General features: G+C 40.4%; 1 protein-coding gene across 4 annotated transcripts in view; it reads left to right on the top strand.

Moving 5' to 3' along the window:
- Nucleotides 1–19,307, top strand: part of SHROOM2 (shroom family member 2) — a 121,732-nt gene that overhangs the window by 59,390 nt on the left and 43,035 nt on the right. For 2 of the 4 annotated variants that reach the window (XM_090125902.1, XM_031596116.2), the window contains exon 3: nucleotides 15,598–15,729. In XM_090125902.1, coding sequence (XP_089982028.1) covers nucleotides 15,598–15,729 — 132 coding nt within the window. Of the gene's footprint in view, nucleotides 1–13,378; nucleotides 13,634–15,597; nucleotides 15,730–19,307 lie in introns of those variants that run through there. The other 2 variants (XM_090125897.1, XM_090125889.1) reach the window with 2 other exon arrangements.

Here is a 19,307-nt window from a genome sequence, read left to right as displayed (position 1 = left end):
ATCTGGCCAGTTACAGGGGAGTAGGAGTGTGAATATGGAATGAAGTTGCTGTTTTCAAAAGGCGTGAATAGATTATCCTTTGGAAGAGTTCCTCAGAATTTTTATAGTAAGTCTCCCTTTGGAATGGGAAGACATAGCTATGACTTCTTCATTGGCAGAGATGATTCCCAGTGCCTTTCTGCATACTTAGGCTATTAATTTCTAGGGATATCACTGGCTGCGTCTCCCTTTGGGGCAGTGTTGCTCACTGAGAGGACTGGCTGGCTGGTTTTAACATAAAGAGTTTTATAGGAAGAACATGACTTAGATGCTGCTGAAAAGCCGTTGGATCGTAAGAGATCCAGATGCTCTGGAGATTTCTTTTAGCTTTGCTGATTGGACAGATTCACAATGTCCTAGGTGAACGATAACTTCAGTGTCCCAGCTGGGACCATTACCTTGTGCATTTGCTTTGAAGACTGCAAAAGCAAAGGGAGGGGGAACTGAAAGAAACAGTTTAAATGGTGAAATCTGAACACGTTTTCCAAGTGGCATTTCAAGCACCACTGCAATTTAACAGTGGAAATTGCCCTGCCTTCCTGCTCCCCCAGGAGTCCCCTGGATTGATTTCCCAGCCTTCCTCAGCTTTCCCAGATGAGCAGGGCAGGCAGTGCATACCAGGGCCTATCTGGTGGAATCCCCGGTGCGACTAACCAAAACTGCTGCGGCCCCTTGGCGTGGAGCGGCAACAAGGCTCCTTCACAAATCTAATTATAGCCTCTAAGCTGATGCGGTGGCATGGATTAGAGCAGGAGGAGGAGGAGAGGAGGACAGTCTTTGTCTGGAGGGCGGCAGGGGTCCTGGCTCTGCTCTACTTTGGCTGGGGGCTGGGACCCAGGCACGCACCCACATATGACATGCAGGCCTGAGGCAGACCCACAGGGCCGGGAGCTGTACTTGGGGCCTCAGGAGGAGCCGCTGCCTGGGTCAGGGCTGTGGGTAGGTACCAGGGGACAGAGCTCTGCTGCGCTGGCAGGAATGGAGCTCCAGAGTTCTCCAGCACTGCAGCTGGTGATCGAACCTGGGGAATGCAAGTGCTTGTGGTTCACCTCGGTTGTTTTTTTGTAGCTTGTTTGTGTGGAAAGAGGAGAAGCCACGCTGCATTGTCTTGATTGTGCCTGATTAAAATTTTGCAGTAGGATTGCTGAAGCGGAGTGGACAGGTGCAGAAGAGGAGAGGTAACTCTGAGAGGAGTCTTTTGTTGTCTCTTTGCCTGTTTGCCTCCTGTTTCTGACAGACCCAGTGTCTCTGTGTTCCTTGTCACTGAGCAGAACCACTTGACACGCAGTGAGGCCACACGCTGAGGCTGGTTGTGGCTGCTACTTCAGAATCTAAGAGGTCTGCAGCCCATCTTCTTGGACTGCTCTCTTCATCCTGGTGTGCAAGTGCTGATAATCAAGACAAGCAGAGTAGCAGTTGGTCTTTTGGGGAAACCTGAAGTGTTAAGGCTAGAGAGTTCAGTCTTTAGCTTTCACTGATGTGAAAAGCAAATCCGATGGAAAAAATTTCCTTGGCTATGTATTGCCAGCTATGGGCACAGCTCGAGTTGAGGTCACATAGGAATGCACAGGATTTTTACGGTACAGTGCAGGGGGAAATTAGAATGCATGTACATGGTGTGAGACCAGAGTAGTTGTTTTTGTATTCTGCCTGCACATCTAAAGAAGGGGTTGTGAGATTTCTTTTTGGGTAGGAGAAGTGCGTGTGATAGTGAGTAGCACTGGAAAAAAGAAAAAAGTGAACATAATTCTGCAGTTTTGGGGAAGAGAGCTGTTAAATGATAAATTTGACAGAGGGGAGTTTTGTTATTGCTCCCAGGACTGTCACTGCTTCCTGCTCTTCAGGAACATATGCTGTGAAGGTGGGGTGCCGGAGCAGGGGCTCAGGGTGTGTTTCTGTCTCTATCTGCTTAGTGGTGACCAGACTGCTCCATTAGAAAAATCATTAATCTCGTGGGGCTAATGGAGCTTCCCTCCAGCATGAATTGCTCATGCAGGAACTGCCTGTTGCAATTGTGGGGAATGATCCCAGCAGAGTTAGGGTCAACTTCTGTTCGTTCTTGTTGTTTTATAATAAGGCGTGATAATGCATGGTAGAGATTGGCATGTGAAAACACATCACACATTTCTGCTAACCCCACTGAACTTCAGGTGAAGCTATAAAATATTGAACTTTCTTTAATCACTTGGAGAACATACATGGTATTTATTGTGTCTCCTTCAGCGAATGTTGTTATATATCAAAGGCATCTTTTCTGTTCTTTGAGGCTGCTTAAAGCTCAGTTGGGGAAGTTTATACTGTCCTTACACTGTTATTACAACCTAGTTTTGTTTTACAGCAAAAGGAGGGTAAATCAAGAATAAAAAATTCAAACAGCTGAGAAGTCACTTACAGAAAAAAGCATATTCTCTACTCTGGATTTAAAAATGGTGATGTAGTCACGACTTGCAAAATGGATACAGTATCATTATTGATGGTGAGATTTTCCACAAATACCTTGCATCAGGATCCGTATCTTGGTTTGTGCAGAAGTGTGCAGATGAATTCAGTTAGTAAACTACTCAGTCATGTAAATGAAGATGATAAGCCTTGTTGCTGCTTTTTAATACAGTTTTTGGCAGTAGGAGTAATTACAAATATTAGTTACAGCTTTTTTTTTTTTTTCTGTATTTCATCATCCACTGTAACTGATCTGGCATTGGAAAATCATGAATATGGGTTCTAATTTGGTCTCTTTGTACTCAAACAGATGTTTCAACTGCAGGTTTTTTTAGTTTTATTTTTGCCAGTTTGACTCTCTTGTAAAATGTAGTGGTAATAGGGTGACTAAAGACTGAGATCTGAAGGGGTAGTGTGAGGTGGGATAGAAGAGGAATAATATATTGAAGACTTGTGTTGTTCTTGCAGTGAGGTGATTCTGTTTCCAGGCTTGCTTGGAAAATGGCTTTTATTTTGCTATGAAATTATTTAACTCAGATTTCAAATCTAATGATGTTAAATTGGGTGTGTATCTTGGCACATTCTGTTTCTGCAAAATAAGCCTTAAAGTCTGCAAGAATGTTATCCACTAAACAATATCAGCCCTACTCCAGGAATCTCAGAAATCAGAGTTTTCTGATAACTTTCAAACTTCCAATTCTAATGGGTTTTAAATGTTTTAAGGTTGCCAAAATCTGTTCAGTATAAGGCTTGTCTGTATTCCTCAGGCATCCAAATCATGGGAAACAGCATTGCCGTTAATAGATCAAGTAGGATTTTTTGATCAGCATAAATTTACTGATGTCTCGAGTGTGTTTGTACTCAGACTCCTTACCCAGACCAGCAACTCAGACTGACAACTTGTCTGCATCCACTATTGCTGTCCTGGGGCAGTGCGTAGTAAGGTGGCTGTAATGGATGATGCTTTGGCAGAAGTATTGCCAGATCAATGTTTTCACATTTACTGCATTCAGTCATAGTTGGTGCCTGAGTTTTTTTTAACAGCATCTGGTTACTGAGAGGAGTGGAGGACTCAAGCACGCTGTTTTCGAGATTCAGACATACTACTCTGTTTATGTGTGTGACAGAGGGAGGAAGTTTTGGATGGGAGGACACATGGAGAATTCAGTAATCCTGTAAGTACAGCACTGTGTGCAGGATAGCAAAGGGATCCATCTTCTTCAAGCACAGCTGCTGGATCCTTCTTCACCAGAGCCATAGAAGGAAGAGCACCCCTACTTATCCAAAAAAGATGATGTGTGAAAAAAGAGTCATTCTTACCCATTCTTACTTCTGTGGCCATCAGCTGGATTTTAGTCTTACCTAACCACCGTGTCCTTACCTGCACTGTTCTGTAGCAGGAAGGGTTGAAGCTGGAGCCTAGCTCTGTTCCTGACAGAATGAAGTTGTAAGAGATGAAGTGGGATGTTGAGCAGCCTTAGCAGAAGTGCCAGTTGCTTTCAGCCCATTCCCTGCAGCCAACCTCTGCCTTCAGGGATGGAAGTGGTGGCCCTACCTTCCTCAGGCAGAGCACCTCTACTTCACTTAAGAGTGTCTGCACAAGGTGTTGAAGAAACTGGGCCCAGATTAATATGCGCATAGGTGGGAAGAGCTGGTAGCTCAAGAAGGTATAGTAGTAAACCTATCTTCTGCCAATGGAGAAATCATAAATGGAAAAGTGTTTCAAATAGTCCTGCTTCTTGTTATAATGCTGCTATGGCCTCAGTTATCCACTGGAGACAAGGAGAGGATAGAATTTGGAATTGAACGATTAGCTTCTCAACCTGAAATCTGAACCACACGTGGGACATAAGGAAGGAGAGATTAACCCAGAAGCTTGTGCAACTCTATCTTACGCCTCAGGTTTCCAACATGTTATGGCAGCTGAGACTGCATGCCCAAATTTATGAGCACTCTAATCTGCCAAGACTTAGGTCTAACGTCTGTTTTAATCTGAAAATAGTTATTATGGCAGTAAAAATCCCTTTTTAAAAGTAGTGCCATATATTTCTTAGTGATTTACAGTTGCATAGCTATCTTCAAATACCATATCCAATGGAAGTACTATAAATGTTTACTATATGTAGTCTAGAAGGAGTCCTGCAGAAGTGGTTTTCCTATTTGTGTTTTTTTCTTCTCTAGCACAGCAGTTTTTTCCTTTCAAATCTCTGTTGCCCTTCTGAGACCAAAATGCCTTGAGGGACACTGTCTGGAGAAAAAAAAAAACAAACTTTCTCAGTTATTTATTAGTGTGAGATATACTGTGATTTTTCAACAGTGTTGCACTCATCCTTTGTGGCTAAGTTGTGGCTAAGCTGTATTAGATGAGTCTTGGATGCTTTGCGGTGTGGAATTTATTTGGAAGATCATTTGAGAAGCTTGGTTGTTGTGAGAATAAACTTGGGCATAAATCTGGAATAGTTAGCAAATGCAAGCTCTTAAACAGATGAGCAAAAAGACTTCATGTTGAGCCTATGAGTTACTTTTAATTTTTATTCCAGTGACTTCTCTGACTTGCGGGACTATATCTTTGGTAATAGAGATCTATGTTATTGTTTAATATTTGTTTCATGAAATACCATTCCTGCAACATGTCTGATTTAGCCATTCCTTTTTGTGAACAATTTTACCACACAGAATGCAGCTGAGGTTTTATCAATCTCAGTGTTTCTATACCACTACTGCATGTGTGTTTTCAACTGAGGTTTAGAAAAAGCTTTCAGGTAGAGAAGTCTTAAGTTAGGCCACAAGTCTGTCATTCTGTATAAATTCCCTTGCTGATCTTTTGACTGGTATTATTTCTGATATTTCTTTTATTAGTTCTTGCTGAACTGGTCATTTATTTCATTTTATTTGGGAGGAAAAGATGTGATGTGAAACTTGAGGAGGTGTCAGAATAGCTGTGAAAAGCCAGAATTTTCCTATTGCTCTGAGTGATGTAGTTGGAGAATTGAGTTATAGTACTAATGAAGAAATACAAGAAATGGGAAACAGAACTGTATTCATTCCTTGGTGTGGCACTGTTGGTCTTGAAATGTCAGGATAGCTTCAAACAGATAAGAGGCGTTACTTATTCCCTGAAGAAAACAGAAGCTGTTGTTGATCAGCTTGCACCAGTTTCAGATTAGGAATAAGTAGCTAGAGGTTATTAGTGCCGCATCCTCGTGTGTCAGTGTAGCTTCTAAGATTCAGAAGAATGTACCATCCAGCTTCCCAGAGTGGAGAATCGGGAAAATTTGAGCACAAGTTAAAATATTTGACAAGACGTTTAAAAATGAATTATTGCCATCCTCTTCCTGACTTCAAGTTTTCAAACTGCCTAGCAGGTATGGAAACGTGCAGTTTCAGAGCAAGATAAAGAATGCCCATGTGAAAGAAAAAATGTATTCTGGGGTTCATTTTCATGCTTAGAAATACAGAATTATTGTATGGTGAAGCCAGCTTGATGTTATGGAGCTCATTATGCTGATTTTTAAGTTTATAGGCTGAAGAAGGCTCACCTGGCAACATGGGCTTTGTTGGAGTGAATAGGGTGAGGTGAACTGGATCAGAGAGAGCTAAGTGAAATCAGGGATTTCTTTCTGAGGAGAGCATCTTGTCTGATGATCTTGACTGTGTCTGAAATGTCCTGTGGATTTTGATGGAATGAAACATGTTATGGTTGGTAGTTACTTGTAAATTCATAAACAGCAGAACAACCTACTGTTGTTGTTCTCTCACTCTTGAAGATTTATTTTCCTATTTCTAAAGCAAGGCAGTACGTTTGTGCACACTCTCTTCCTCATCCACTGGCAGAAAATTTATGGAGTTATCCTTAGTCCATCTTGTGTGTACACAATACACATCACCTGAAAAAAAAATCACTTCCAGTAAGCTACTTACCTAACTAGATGCTATGCTGCTGAGAAATGTACTGATGAATCCATAGCAGTGAGGTTTCTCAAGGGTGAGGACAGATTGCTGCTGGGCCAGTTGTTCTGATTTTCAGCTGAGTTTTCTCTTCCCATTTAAACATGGCATCAATTCACTTGTTCTGCCATGGCTTCTCTGATTGCAAGTGTTGTCGCTGATGTAACGTTCTGTGAGGGAAAGAGGCAAATTCTGGACTTCTTGTGTTTTCCAGTTCTGGGCTCCCCAGTACAAAAAAGACAGGGATCTCTTGGAAGGAGTCCAGCAGAGGGCCACAAAGATGGTGAAGGGCCTGGAGCATCTCCCCTGTGAAGAAAGGCTGAGTGAACTGGGTCTGTTTAGCCTTGAGAAAAGAAGACAGAGGGGACCTGATCCAGGTCTATGGATATCTAAGGTGTGGGGGGCAGAGTGGCGAGGCCAGACTCTTTTCAGCAGTGTGTGGAGACAGGACAAGGGGAAATGGCCAGAACCTGCAGCGTAGGAAGTTCCGCACCAGTGTGCGCAAGAACTTCTTTACGGTGAGGGTGACGGAGCACTGGAACAGGCTGCCCAGGGAGGTTGTGGAGTCTCCTTCTCTGGACATATTCAGGACCCACCTGGATGCCTACTTGTGTGACCTGGTGTAGGGATCCTGCTTTGGCAGGGGGTTGGACTCGGTGATCTCTGGAGGTCCCTTCCAACCCCTACAATTCTGTGATTCTGTTTTATTTAATCATGCATACATCAGTCAGTCAACACACACACATTCACACATGGTATGTGGGTTAGAGTTTTTTAGCTGTACTGCGTTGATTATTCCTAGCTTGTACATAATGTGGTATTTTTGAATGCAGATGCATGGAAATTTCATAGTTGTTGGGAAATTCTGCTCTGAAGCCTAATGTTAATTCACCCCTGCAAACTATCCTTCACCAAATAAATTTTGAAAACATTGTAAAGATAAACCATTAATTTATTCCTAACTGAGGTCTTCCATCTAGTATAATTAAGTAGACTGATAGACTAAATTTACTACATGTTCTGTATCATAGAGTCATAGAATCACTAAGGTTGGGAAAGACCTCTAAGATCATCTAGTCCAACCACCAACCCATCCCGTGTCGCTCAGTGCCACATCACACATTTCTTGAACATCTCTAGGGATGATGACTCCACCACTTCCCTGGGCAACCTGCTCCAATACCTCATCAGTCTTCCTGAGAAGAAATATTTCCTAATGTCCAACCTGAACCTCCCATGGCACAACTTAAAAAAAAGGCATAAATGAAAATTCAGAACCATGGACTCAAACCCAAGTCATTCAGTCCACAAGAGCAGAGCTGGGTGAGTTCTCTAGCTGCTAGGCTAAACCATCTCCCCAATAGTTTTTGCCAGCTCCTATATTTTATAGATATATTTTAGATATATTATAGATATTATGTATGTTTTATAGATATATATTCTAGGTATATTTTTACTGAGTTATTAAGTGTCTGCAGTGCCATCTTCTATCATTGTAACTTACCATCTGACCCTGCAAGTAGATTTGCAAAACAAGCCAGTATTACTGCCAGAATGAAGACAGGCTATGCATTTGGAGGGGTAGGACAGATCACTGCAACTAAACCTGGGCAGGAGAACACTGGGCAGGGCTGTGGGTTGGAGAGAGGAAAGGAAGCAAAGGCTGAGGCAGGTGCATGTGGCAGCAGGGCAGGGCCATCTCTGTTGCCTCCATTCAAAGAAGTGGCAGAGCTGCTCTCTCTGTGTGAGAGATGAGGATATGAAAGTGGCCTGCGAGGAGCTTCTGTAGTGCAGACATCAGGAGCTGGGTAGGCTGCTCTTAAATAAGTCTTGCTCATTACTTCATGGTTATTGCGTCATTAACAGCTTGCTTAATTAAGAGTCAATCTTCTTCTAATAATAGTGTCTTTCCAGTACATTTTAACCAGGAAGGAGAACAGCTTAGTATTTGGTAAGATAGAAGGATTCATGGAGCCTGACTTTCTTTAGGTTTTTGCTCTCATCAAAATCACTTTAACGTTAAAAAGATTGAGCACATCAAGTAGGTGAGAGTGAAAATTCTTTATTTTTGATTCCTACTCATGGGTTTCTGTGTTCCTTGAGATTCCCATCTGCTTGCTCTCTCAGCTGATCACCTACTGCAGTTTGTGTGTTAAATACACAGTGCCGGATATTGGGATCAGCCTGTGGCTTATCCAGCTGTCAAAAGACAAGGGGGTGTGCGCAGCAGGGCTTGGCTGTCTGCTATCAGAAGAGAGTTTTCTCATATACCAGGCTGATAAGTTTTCATCATTGATTCATCCCATTCCAATGAAATCTGTCACAGGGGATTTTCCTGGAAGAATAAAGAAAATGCTAATATTCCAGCAGAGTATGTTCTAACGAGCAGATGGGTTATGTGATGCTGCTAATGGAGAAAAACAGTCTTTAGATGAAGATCCCTAGCATGATTTTGAGTGTTTTCAATAGTAATTTGGATTCATACATGTCATCGTAATGCAGCACTTGTAATCTAACATTAAAATTGCTATTGAGATTTTTTTGTTTGTTTTTATGTTAAGAGAGTCATCTTTTACATCACTTTTTAATGCTATCTTGCTGGCAGAGTAGAGCAGCTTTTTAAATCTCATCTTAGCAGCTCGTGGTCAGTTATGACATTAAAGCATTTGCATTTAATCATTGCAAAACACCTAATATTAATGCTTTCAACAAATTTTGTTCTAAATAAAGTGTCATTCTGGCTTTCTCTGTATTTAGGGAGTACATCTGAAAGAGAAGTACTGTTGGGTTTTTTTTCTGAAGCTCAGAGGAAAGCTGTAGTTCTAAAAGGCATTGCCTTAGAATACATAGTTGATATTTACCATTAGTTTTTCAGGTATACTTTTCACTGTGAAGAAGCATTTTGCACATTTTCATTTCAATATCTATAAAAGTGAGGGTGTGATCTGTGTGCCTTAGCTAGGAAGATGTAGGGGGATTTAGGCAGTCTCTGCTGTGGCTCACCCAAACAAAGCCTAAGCTTGCCATCCTTCTTTGAAAGGGACAATTAAGGTTCTCCTGTGTGGATGATGTGACATGGAGTGTACTAAGGGAAAAAAAAAAAAAAAGTAAAAAAATTGCTGATTTCTAGTCTCAGGATAACAGGGATTTAGGGCATCCAAGATTTGAATCTGAGTGAAAGGCAGTAGGCAGCCTTACAGAAGGAGAGAAAAGGGAATCAGCTGTAGCAGGCAAGCAGGGAGACAAATTCAGAAGTCAAATGTGGGTCAGGTTTAGCAGGGACTAAGTTTGTAGGGAAGGACAAAACCAGGTGTTGGAAGTACAAAGCCATCAACCTGGACAGAGAAGTCATGGTACACTGGCAAGCTTAGAAAGTGACTTTGCATGTATGACAGAAGAAAGAAGAGGAATAAGCTTATTTGCACTAACTGTATTGCTGATGAACGACAGACAGTGATACATTTGCCTCAGAATATATTGCAGGAGTTTTTTAATTGTGTGTGTCTAGGTCCTTTAATATGGGATTGTTGAATGAAAATTTTCAGAGCCTTTCATATGGAATATGGTGACATTGCTATTTCTTGTTATTTGAGAACCCTTTGGGTAACCATATCATCATGGTGGTTTTCAGCATCTGTTTTTTTCTCTAAGGATTTGAAATACTATAAAATCTGATGTTTTTTCCCATAAATTGAGTGATTAGATAGTTTGTTTGTACTGTTTTCTTATGTATCCATTTAATTGCATGATAAGTTGCTCTACTAGTGTCTTTTAATCCATGGATTTGTCAACAGAAAAAAAAAAAATAAATAGGAGAAAAAGAACCACACAGGAGATCCCCAAAACTGAATTCTTGTGTGGCTGCCATGGGGCAGGTAACTGGCAACTGTAAGAACATTTGAGAGGTTTGTTTTCCCTGGGACCAACAGCTGTGGCATGACTGGGTTGGTTTGTCTGTGAAACAGTCGGAGGTTACCTTGTAAGCCATAACATTCAGTGCATGCAGTGACTGCGTTTTGGTAGCATGTCCAAATGTGCTCCCTTCTTGCTTGAAAATGCAGCTGAATTGAGTGCTTGAATGTCAGGCACCTGTTGGTTGTGATTTTATCTTGGTGCTGAAGCCAATTCTGGAACTTGCAGGGAAGTTGTACCATCAAAACTGCATTAGTCTGCAGCCTTGGGGCTAAAAATGTTCTGTAGAAACAAGAGTGAAGTGGCTGAACATCAAATAACATATTTTTAAGAAACTTTAATATAATTGACAGGGAGCTGTTGGAGAGAGTCCAGAGGAGGGCCATGAAGATGATCAGGGGACTGGAGCACCTCCCCTCTGAAGACAGGCTGAGGGAGCTGGGCTTGTTCAGCTTGGAGAAAAGAAGGCTGCGGGGTGACCTCATTGCAGCCTTTCAGTACCTAAAGGGAGCCTACAAACAGGAGGGGAATCAACTTTTTGAAAGGGTAGATAACTGCAGGACAAGGGGAAATGGTTTGAAGTTGAGGGAGAGGAAATTTAAGTTGGACGTCAGGGGGAAATTCTCTACAGGAAGAATGGTGAGGTGCTGGAACAGGCTGCCCGGAGAGGTCATGGATGCCCCGTCCCTGGAAGTGTTCAAGACCAGATTGGATGGGGCCCTGGGCAGCCTGGTCTAGCATTAAATGGGGACATTGGTAGCCCTGCACGTAGCAGAGGGGTTGGAGTTTCATGATCCTTGAGGTCCCTTCCAATCCTGGCCATTCTGTTATTCTGTGATAATTACTACTACAGTTTTAACTCAGGAAATTACTCTTGAACAGTACGTATCAGTTCTTTGCAGCTGTAGTTCATTTCTGACTGAAGCCACTGACTCATCCTTCCTATAAAAATAAAATTACAATGAAAAAAAAGCAATTTAGTGTAAAGCCAGGTTTTATTTCCTGGTGCAGCTAATAGAGATGAACAATATAAACCATTGCATTCAGATATACTGGCATACAATGCTTATTTTTGGTTTCATTGGACGTAGGGAAGTCCTAATTACAAGTGATGATTACTGATCTGAGCAGTGCAGTGAATTCTGCATTCAGACCTGCAGATTAAAAAAAAAAAAAAAAGCAATCATATGATTTGTTCGGGGATCGCAGAAGAACATTATGCTATTTTCATGTCTTAAGGAAGATTATTGTAGGAAATAAAAGGAAGAAGAAAAAAAGTGCACAAATAGGAGAGCAGAATTTGAGTTGTATTACTTCCAGGAGGAAAGTAGCCAGATTCCTTCATTCTGAGGGACTGATTTCCTTTCTGCAATGAGACAGCCTTCATGAAAAAATTAAAAATGCATTTGCGTGCATTCTCAAATGAACTGGGAGGAAGTTCAACAAGACCAAGTGCTGGGTCCTGCACTTTGGCCACAACAACCCCATGCAATGCTACAGGCTTGGGGTAGAGTGGCTGGAAGACTGGAAGAAATGAACCTGGGTGAGTTGGTCCATGCTCAGCTAAACAAAAGCCAACAGTATGCCCAGGTGGCCAAGAAGGCCAGTGGCATCCTGGCTTGAATCAGAAATAGTGCTGCCAGCTGGAGCAAGGAAGTGATCATCCCTCTGTACTCAGTCATGGTGAGGCCGTATCTTGAGTACTGTGTTCAGTTTTGGGACACTCACTGCAAGACAGACATTGAGGCTTTGGAGCATGTCCAGAGAAGGGCAATGAAGCTCTGAGGGGTCTGGAGCACAACTTTTATGGGGAACAACTTGAAATAGCTGGGATTGTTCGGTCAGGAGGCTCAGGGGAGACCTTACTGCTATCTATTACTATCTAAAAGAAGTTTGTGGTGAGGTGGGGTTTGATCTCTTCTCCCACACAACTAGCAATAAGTGAGAGAGAATGGCCTCAAATTGCACCAAGCAAGATTCAGATTGAAAGTTAGGAAAAATTTCCCATCTGAAAGAGTGGTCAGGCACTGGAATGGGCTGCCCAAGAAGGTGATAGATTCACCATTCCTAGAGGTGTTCAAGAAATGTTTAGTGGGGGAATACTAGTGATAGGTGTATAGAGGTCTTTTCCAACCTCGGTGATTCCATGATTCTATGAACTGAAAATAAAAATTACCTGAATTTGTAAATTTTTACTTAATCGAGTCTTTTTTGACTTTCATTATTTTTCCCACAATTGCCCAGTTTAATTAGGTTTTTATTGTTGGTCAAAGAAGCTTATTTTTTCTCTCTTTTTTTTGTTCTCCTCATTTTGAATCAGTATTGCTACTGTAATTTAAGCCACTAAGCTCTCTATCCTGTGAAATTCAGAATGTTTTAATGATTTCCAAACATTAAGTATAAAAGGACAGATTTATTCTGAAGAACAATAAAGGAAAGGTAGGTTTATTGCTTAACTATTCACACACCACATGTCATTGATACAACTCTAACACGCTGCCTATAACTGATAGAAATTGGTTTTCCCTCCATATCATATCTTCACTACTTAATGGCGTTTTCCTTCCAGCAGTTTTTGCAAATGTATTGGTAGAAAGACACTGTCAGTGAAACACTTTTATTAATGTTTCCATTTATGCTTGAGGTTTTCTGCATTGTAGGTTCAGATGATCTCATTCTGTCACTCAGAATTAAAACAGAGATGTTATGTTAGAATATAAATGCTCTGCTTCCAGCATCTTCAGTTGGCCTGCAAAATATTCTGTTTTTCAAGCTTTAGTTTTTTATTTCCAGTTCTCCTACTCATTTGTGCTGAGGTTTGGAATCTGTATTCAAGTATTGCTCTGTTTATTGTTAGAAAAGCAGTTTCTTGAAATGCAGGAAACACTAAATGTAATTAAATGATGTGAGTCCAACAGAAAGCAATGTTTATTATGTTTAGTAAATTAGTTTTTAGTCATGTTGCAGACTTCATCAAAAGCAGGTGTCTAGTTGATTCTACCCTGCAGGTAGAGTATTTTTAGACCGTTCATGCAAAAAAAAACCCCAACATTATGAAAAAACCACCCTCAGTAGTATATGTGCCCACTGATACCGAAATGAAACAGAACTTAGTAGTTCTTGTCCACTTGACTTGCCTCTCATATCACAACTCAGTTCAGTCTGTTCCTCCCTTTGCTTGGCTGCTCAGGAAGATGAAAGTGGTGGTGGATATTGTAGCACAGGAAATGCCGTCTGAAAATGATGTTAATGAGGCGAGAAATTATCTTATGAAGATCTTGAGAAGTTCCATGAGGTACAGTACTGGCTTTACAAGTGCACCCCTTTTGTTCCTTCCCACCGACTGAATTCCTCCTGCTGTATGCCAAATCCATAGCAAACCATCACAGAAGTCCTCCTTCCCTAACTGTGGTCTCCTCATGATCCAAACGTTGCTTGTGTTGTGCTAGTTTTCTAGTCTTGTGTTTCCTTTGTTCACAGTGCTGTAGTAATTGTCTCATAACAAGCTTTTTTGCTGAATTGATGTCTGAAAGTTATATTGAACTTGCCTGAATGTGCATTTACAGTATGCCTAGCTGTACAATATATCAATAACATTAGAGTTAGGTGGAAAGGAAACTCTTCAATGCTCTGTGCAGCTGAATGATGGAATACTTCTTCCCCATACCTGAATATAAACTTGGGGTGCTTGGAATATGTAAGGACTGTCTGGAGCTGAGCACCATGTGGCCTGAAGAATCTTCACTTGTTTTCACAGAGAATATTTTGTCTTCTCCATTCACTCTCTTAGTTTCATATTCTACCAAGGAGGAACATACTGATGCTCTGCTCAGCTGTTTTCTCTTTTGTCGTGTGTGGAAGAGTAGGCTTTTGTTTACAGAAACAATTACTTCTTTTTTTAGTGACAGTAATGATGCCACACTTCTTAGTGAAATTACAGCTTCCCTGTAGAATTATTATTCTTCTTTTATAACCATGCATGCAGAGTTTGGAAAGGCAATTCATCATTGAATTCATCAGATGTTCCTGAATGCACTCCAAAAAGCCATGTGGTCAAATTGGATCTGTTTTGAAGATACTGGGCTTATAATGAGCTTTGGTTTTGTTTTCTAGTGGCTGTCTGATAACCCACATTTGAAAAAGAGAGATGAATAAAAAATGTGGAACTGCCTTTAGAGCGTAAATTGAGAGTTGGGAGCACTTTCTATGCTTTGTGAATCATTTTGTAACTTAGATAAATTACTGTTTAAAGAACCACAATTACATAAGTGAAATACATAAGAACATTGAAAAAAAAAAACCATAAGAGTTGAGGTTCTGTAAGCTTTTGGTTCAGATTGTGACTTCGAAGGATGGGATTTGTCATCTTAAATCTGATCCAAATTTTAGCTTACAGTTTTCCCAGGAAGATCCAAAGGGAAAGACAGAATGAATTTTCTTCAGGAGATTTCTGTTTTATACCCAAGGCTATTGAGTGAGTCTAGACAAATGGCCTGTACTGGGTATGCATTCGCTGAGACAGAAATAGGTGAATCCCATCCAGAAGACTTATATAACACTGGAGAAGGAGAATGCTTCTTTCAGGAGTGTTGAGAGGCATTATAAAGCCCTTGGAGAAAGAAATGAAAGCTCATAATATTAGTTCCTGACCAGAGGAGAGGGGCTTAGAACAGCTTTGCAGAAAGGTTTGGAATACATGCCCTGAGAGCTTACTGTTGGAATTATTAGTTATATCTCTCTTACTGACTTGTATGAAGCAATGTCATTAATTCTTCTTCCCATCTTCTATAAGCAGATGGCTATAGAATAACCTTACTGAAGCCCTACTATACTGTTGTCATGTTCTGAAAGAGTAATTGAAGCTCATTATTAGCTTGAGATGTTAAAGCTCTGTAAACATTTCAGGTACTCCAAAATTTGTGTTTGTCTGTCTTGGCCACTCAAAAAAAAACCAACAAAAAAAAGTCTCCCCTCCAACATAAAAACTGCAGTAAAACCCACAGTAACAGAAACCTTGGAGAATACTGGTATTTCACTGCCCCAAGCATTTTAAAGGAATGTTTGTTAGCTTTTCAAAACTGGCATGCATGTAGAACACGACCTAGTCACTTGAAGTTATTGTATATCTTTGCTGTCTGTGTGACTACTACCCTGATAGTTTTGTTGGTTTGTTGTTGTTTTTTTTACTGTTTTATTGCTTCATGTCACCTTGCTGAACTGTTTGCATTTGACTCATACACTCTTCCTCTCTCTTTTCAGAAGAAATGACCTAGCCTGCAGGCCTCACTCCTGGCACGCAACCAAGTTTACAGAAAGTCAGCCTGAGACAGCCACGTCACACCTTCCTTCATCCAATGCCTGCACTTCTTGGCATTCACGGTATCATGCAAGGTGAGACTCTGCTGAAGTTACGTGCATTAAACTCCGATGGAAAGGCACGATTAGTGTGGGTCATGTTGAGTGCTTTTTAAACCCCAAATGCAGTACTGCGTTTTACTTTATTATTTCCTGTCCTCTCAATGTTTGAAGAAGGAGACCTGGAAGCTTTACGTATGGATATTTTCAGAAACAATATGTGATAATTGCATGTGACTGAAAGGTAAGAAGTTAGTTTTAAAGGCAGTCAAAAAAGTTGTGTTTGTAGCTCTGCATTTTGTTTCCATGGACAGTGCAAAGTCCTAAACCTTTCTAAGCAAAAAGAAACCATCAAAATTAACGTACTTGAAATGAAATAGCAAAGGAAAGACAAATAGAAAAATACTGTTACTGAATACTAGAAAGCCTTTTCCTGAAGAGAGGATACAGAGTATTTTCCTGTTTGATTTTAAAGTGGTTACTGGTTTTATTAGTTAAATTATCTTTCTGTAATCTGATCCTTCCTATGGCTGTTCTTGCTTGTGGAGAGAGATAAATGCGGAAAGTTGTTGCGGCTGTTGTTTAAAGCACCTTAGTATTTGTTAGGTCTCATGCAACACTATGGAAGAAATGCTGGCACTTGGGCAGTTCTAGTTGTGAAATTTGAAATAATGCCTGCTTGCATATGGTTGCAGGTTCTTGTGTGATTTCTGCTTGTTGGTAACATTCTTCAGTATTTTCACAAGGATTTTTTTTTTTTGCTTGTTTTGTTGCTTTTTTCTTCAGTCTGTTCACAATTGAGCCATAGTTATGCTGGGCATTAAAGAAAACCAGTCTTACAGTCTCAGTTTGGAAAGTAGACTTGTGTTTCTCTATTTATTAATTGTATATTCTCCTTAAAACAGAATGGAAGAAAATCATAATTTAAGATTGTATTTTATGCCATTATTAAAATCTTTTTTACATTGTTTGAATTCTTTTGAAGTTCCGTGATGTTTTAAAAATAACTTGCTATCTGCCATTGCATAAAATGTGAAAGTTAACATTTAGAAAGAAATAGTTTTCAAAATGTATTTCGTAACACTTCATTAGCAGAATTTTTAGCACATTATATATTTCCCTAATCCTTGATTATAATTGTTTCTGTTTTACATTTATTTGTAGAGTTTGTATTTAAGGTTCCTGTAAATAAGCTGAATTAGAGTTATAGATATGTAGATAGTAAGATTTCTTGTACAAGAAACAAAATTTAGAAATTCCTAAAATCTTCAGAGATCTGAATTGCAGAGCTAACTTAAAAATATTTCTACTTTCAGCCTACTGAATCTTTTGATTGAGATGTAAATTGATACATGCTTCCTGTGTTTCTTTATGGTTGTCCTTGTACCTTGTGAAAGTAACATACTATGAGACACACCTCTGAAAGCGTGATTTAATAGGAGCTGGCAATATTTAAAGTTTCTATTTGTTTTTAATATGGTTTGCGTGCAGTTTTCAGCATGTTTTAGCCTAAAGAAAAAGGGGGAGGGGAGTGCTGCAATTCCTTCCTCCTACGTATGAAAAATATCAGCAATTCCTGATAGACATGACTTTTAATAAAAAGGGCAAATTCTGCTCTCTCAGATGCTACTAGAAGAGGTAGAGGCTTCAGCACAGTCTTAATACCAGGATTTCCAGAGTATTGCTGTTTCTGAACCCATCAATCACCTGTGCTGCCCACTTGAAAGCCTATTTGTTGAAAGATGATTTACTTTGGAGATTTGTCACACCTGGTGTCCAAGACCATTTCTAGGACTGAGCTGAATTCATATGGTGGCTCCTGGAATTCTAGCAGTCCCAGAGTGCCAGCCAAAGGATTTGGATATTTTGAGAATCCCAGTTGCAAAGTGGGTTTCCTTGGACTTGCTAGTCTGAAAAAAAAAGAAAGAAAGAAAGAAAGGCACCGAGGTGAAGGTGTTTTACAGTATTCAGTAGCTTAAAGGAGCAGTATCTCAGGAGCCTGAGGAGGGGCTATTTCTAGCCAGAGGATCCAGATCCATCCTGGTGCTACTTCTGGAGATTTTTATGCTTCCTTGAGCTAAGCATCTGAGCCTGATCTTCACAGCCTAAAATCTGTTCTGAATGTGGTTCTCTCTGTGAGTGTGAGAACTAAATGACCTGTAAATCATGGTGAGCTCAACCAAGAGGAGAGGTGCCTGTTCTTTTCCAAGCAGGATATGTCTGGATTTGATCAGGGGCAGCTGATCCAAACAACCCTCTGGAAATTGTTATTGCTACCTAGGTAGATGCTAGATTAGGGCACGGGTTTGGTTGGCTGGTTTTGGTTTGTTTCTTTTTTGGCCCGCTTGCTGAACTCGGACCTTTGATAAGGTGCATGAAGCTAAAGAAGTAAAGAGCAGAAGAGACTTGTGTAAATAGGAGAGGGCGTAGTTCTGGAGCCCTCATGTCCACATCCACCATTCTATGTGTATTTTCTATCATGTGACTTTTGTGCAAACGCTGTAAATAGTCTTGGGAGTGCTGGGCTGACTGTGGGAGCTTCAAACACTTCAATGGCAGGGCTACTGACTCAGATCTCATAAGGCTTCAGTGCCTTAATTTCCGACTAACAAATGCCTTCACAAAGTGGATGCAGAGCTTTTTCCTAACCTGTCCTAGACTACAGCTGATAGCATTTTGCTGGTGTATCAAGTTGGTAAGAGTTTAGACCCCACATTTTCTTCCCTTAGGACATGCTATAAAAGAGGAACATATAACTATTTTTTTTTCATTCTGCCCAGAACTGTATCTGAAACCAGTTATCTCAGTTACTTTGTTATGGCCTTAAAAATGTGAGTGTAAGGCTAGTGAGCTTTGAGAATGCTGCTTAAATTGAGATTTTGAGGAAAATTAGGGTCATGTATGACTGGTCTGTAAGTCCATGTGGCCTGAATGTTGCTTGATTCGCTGAAATGATATCATTTGTGGGAGAACTCAGAAGCAGAAACTCATCCTCGGGTTTGAGATGGGCTTGTTGGCCAAAGAGAAAAAAAAAATCCTGGCATTTATTCCCCAATCTTCAATAGATACTTTTGTGAATCTGCTGGAAAAAATAAAAAATAAAAAATTGAGAGAAGGATAGTCTGAAATGCCACTGGAAGTGGTTTTGGACTGCCTTCTGTGCCAGAGTATGTGGGAGGATTAGCCCTCAACTAAGGACCACAGGAGGCTTTGCAGTAACACATCATTAGAAACTTTGCTGATCTTTCTGTGAAGTTTTTATTGCATTTATTAGGTTTCCATTAAGTGTTTTCTAGTAGATCTCTGAGCTCTTACACTGATTGTCTCTGCTTCACATTTGATATCAGCGGATCTGTAAACTGGAAATAGAAACAGAAGTGTCATCTTTATTTCAGTCAATGCCATGTGTAGTCTTAGTGCTGAAAAGGGGGAAGAAAACTGCAATTCAAAACACAGCAATTCATACCTATATCTAGATTAAATTCTTCATTAACAATAGAGATCCAAATGATTGAGACACTTTTTGCATGAGCTACAGCATCTGCTTAAGAGATAAATTAAGACCTCATTAAGTATCTAGTGAAATGCTGAAAATGAAAGAAAGAACAAATAAA

Source organism: Phasianus colchicus, chromosome 1 (genome assembly GCF_987193195.1).
Source record: "Phasianus colchicus chromosome 1, bPhaCol1.hap1.1, whole genome shotgun sequence".
NCBI lineage: Eukaryota > Metazoa > Chordata > Aves > Galliformes > Phasianidae > Phasianus > Phasianus colchicus.
Note: the sequence above shows the minus strand (reverse complement) of the source record. Positions and strands in the feature narration are given on the sequence as shown.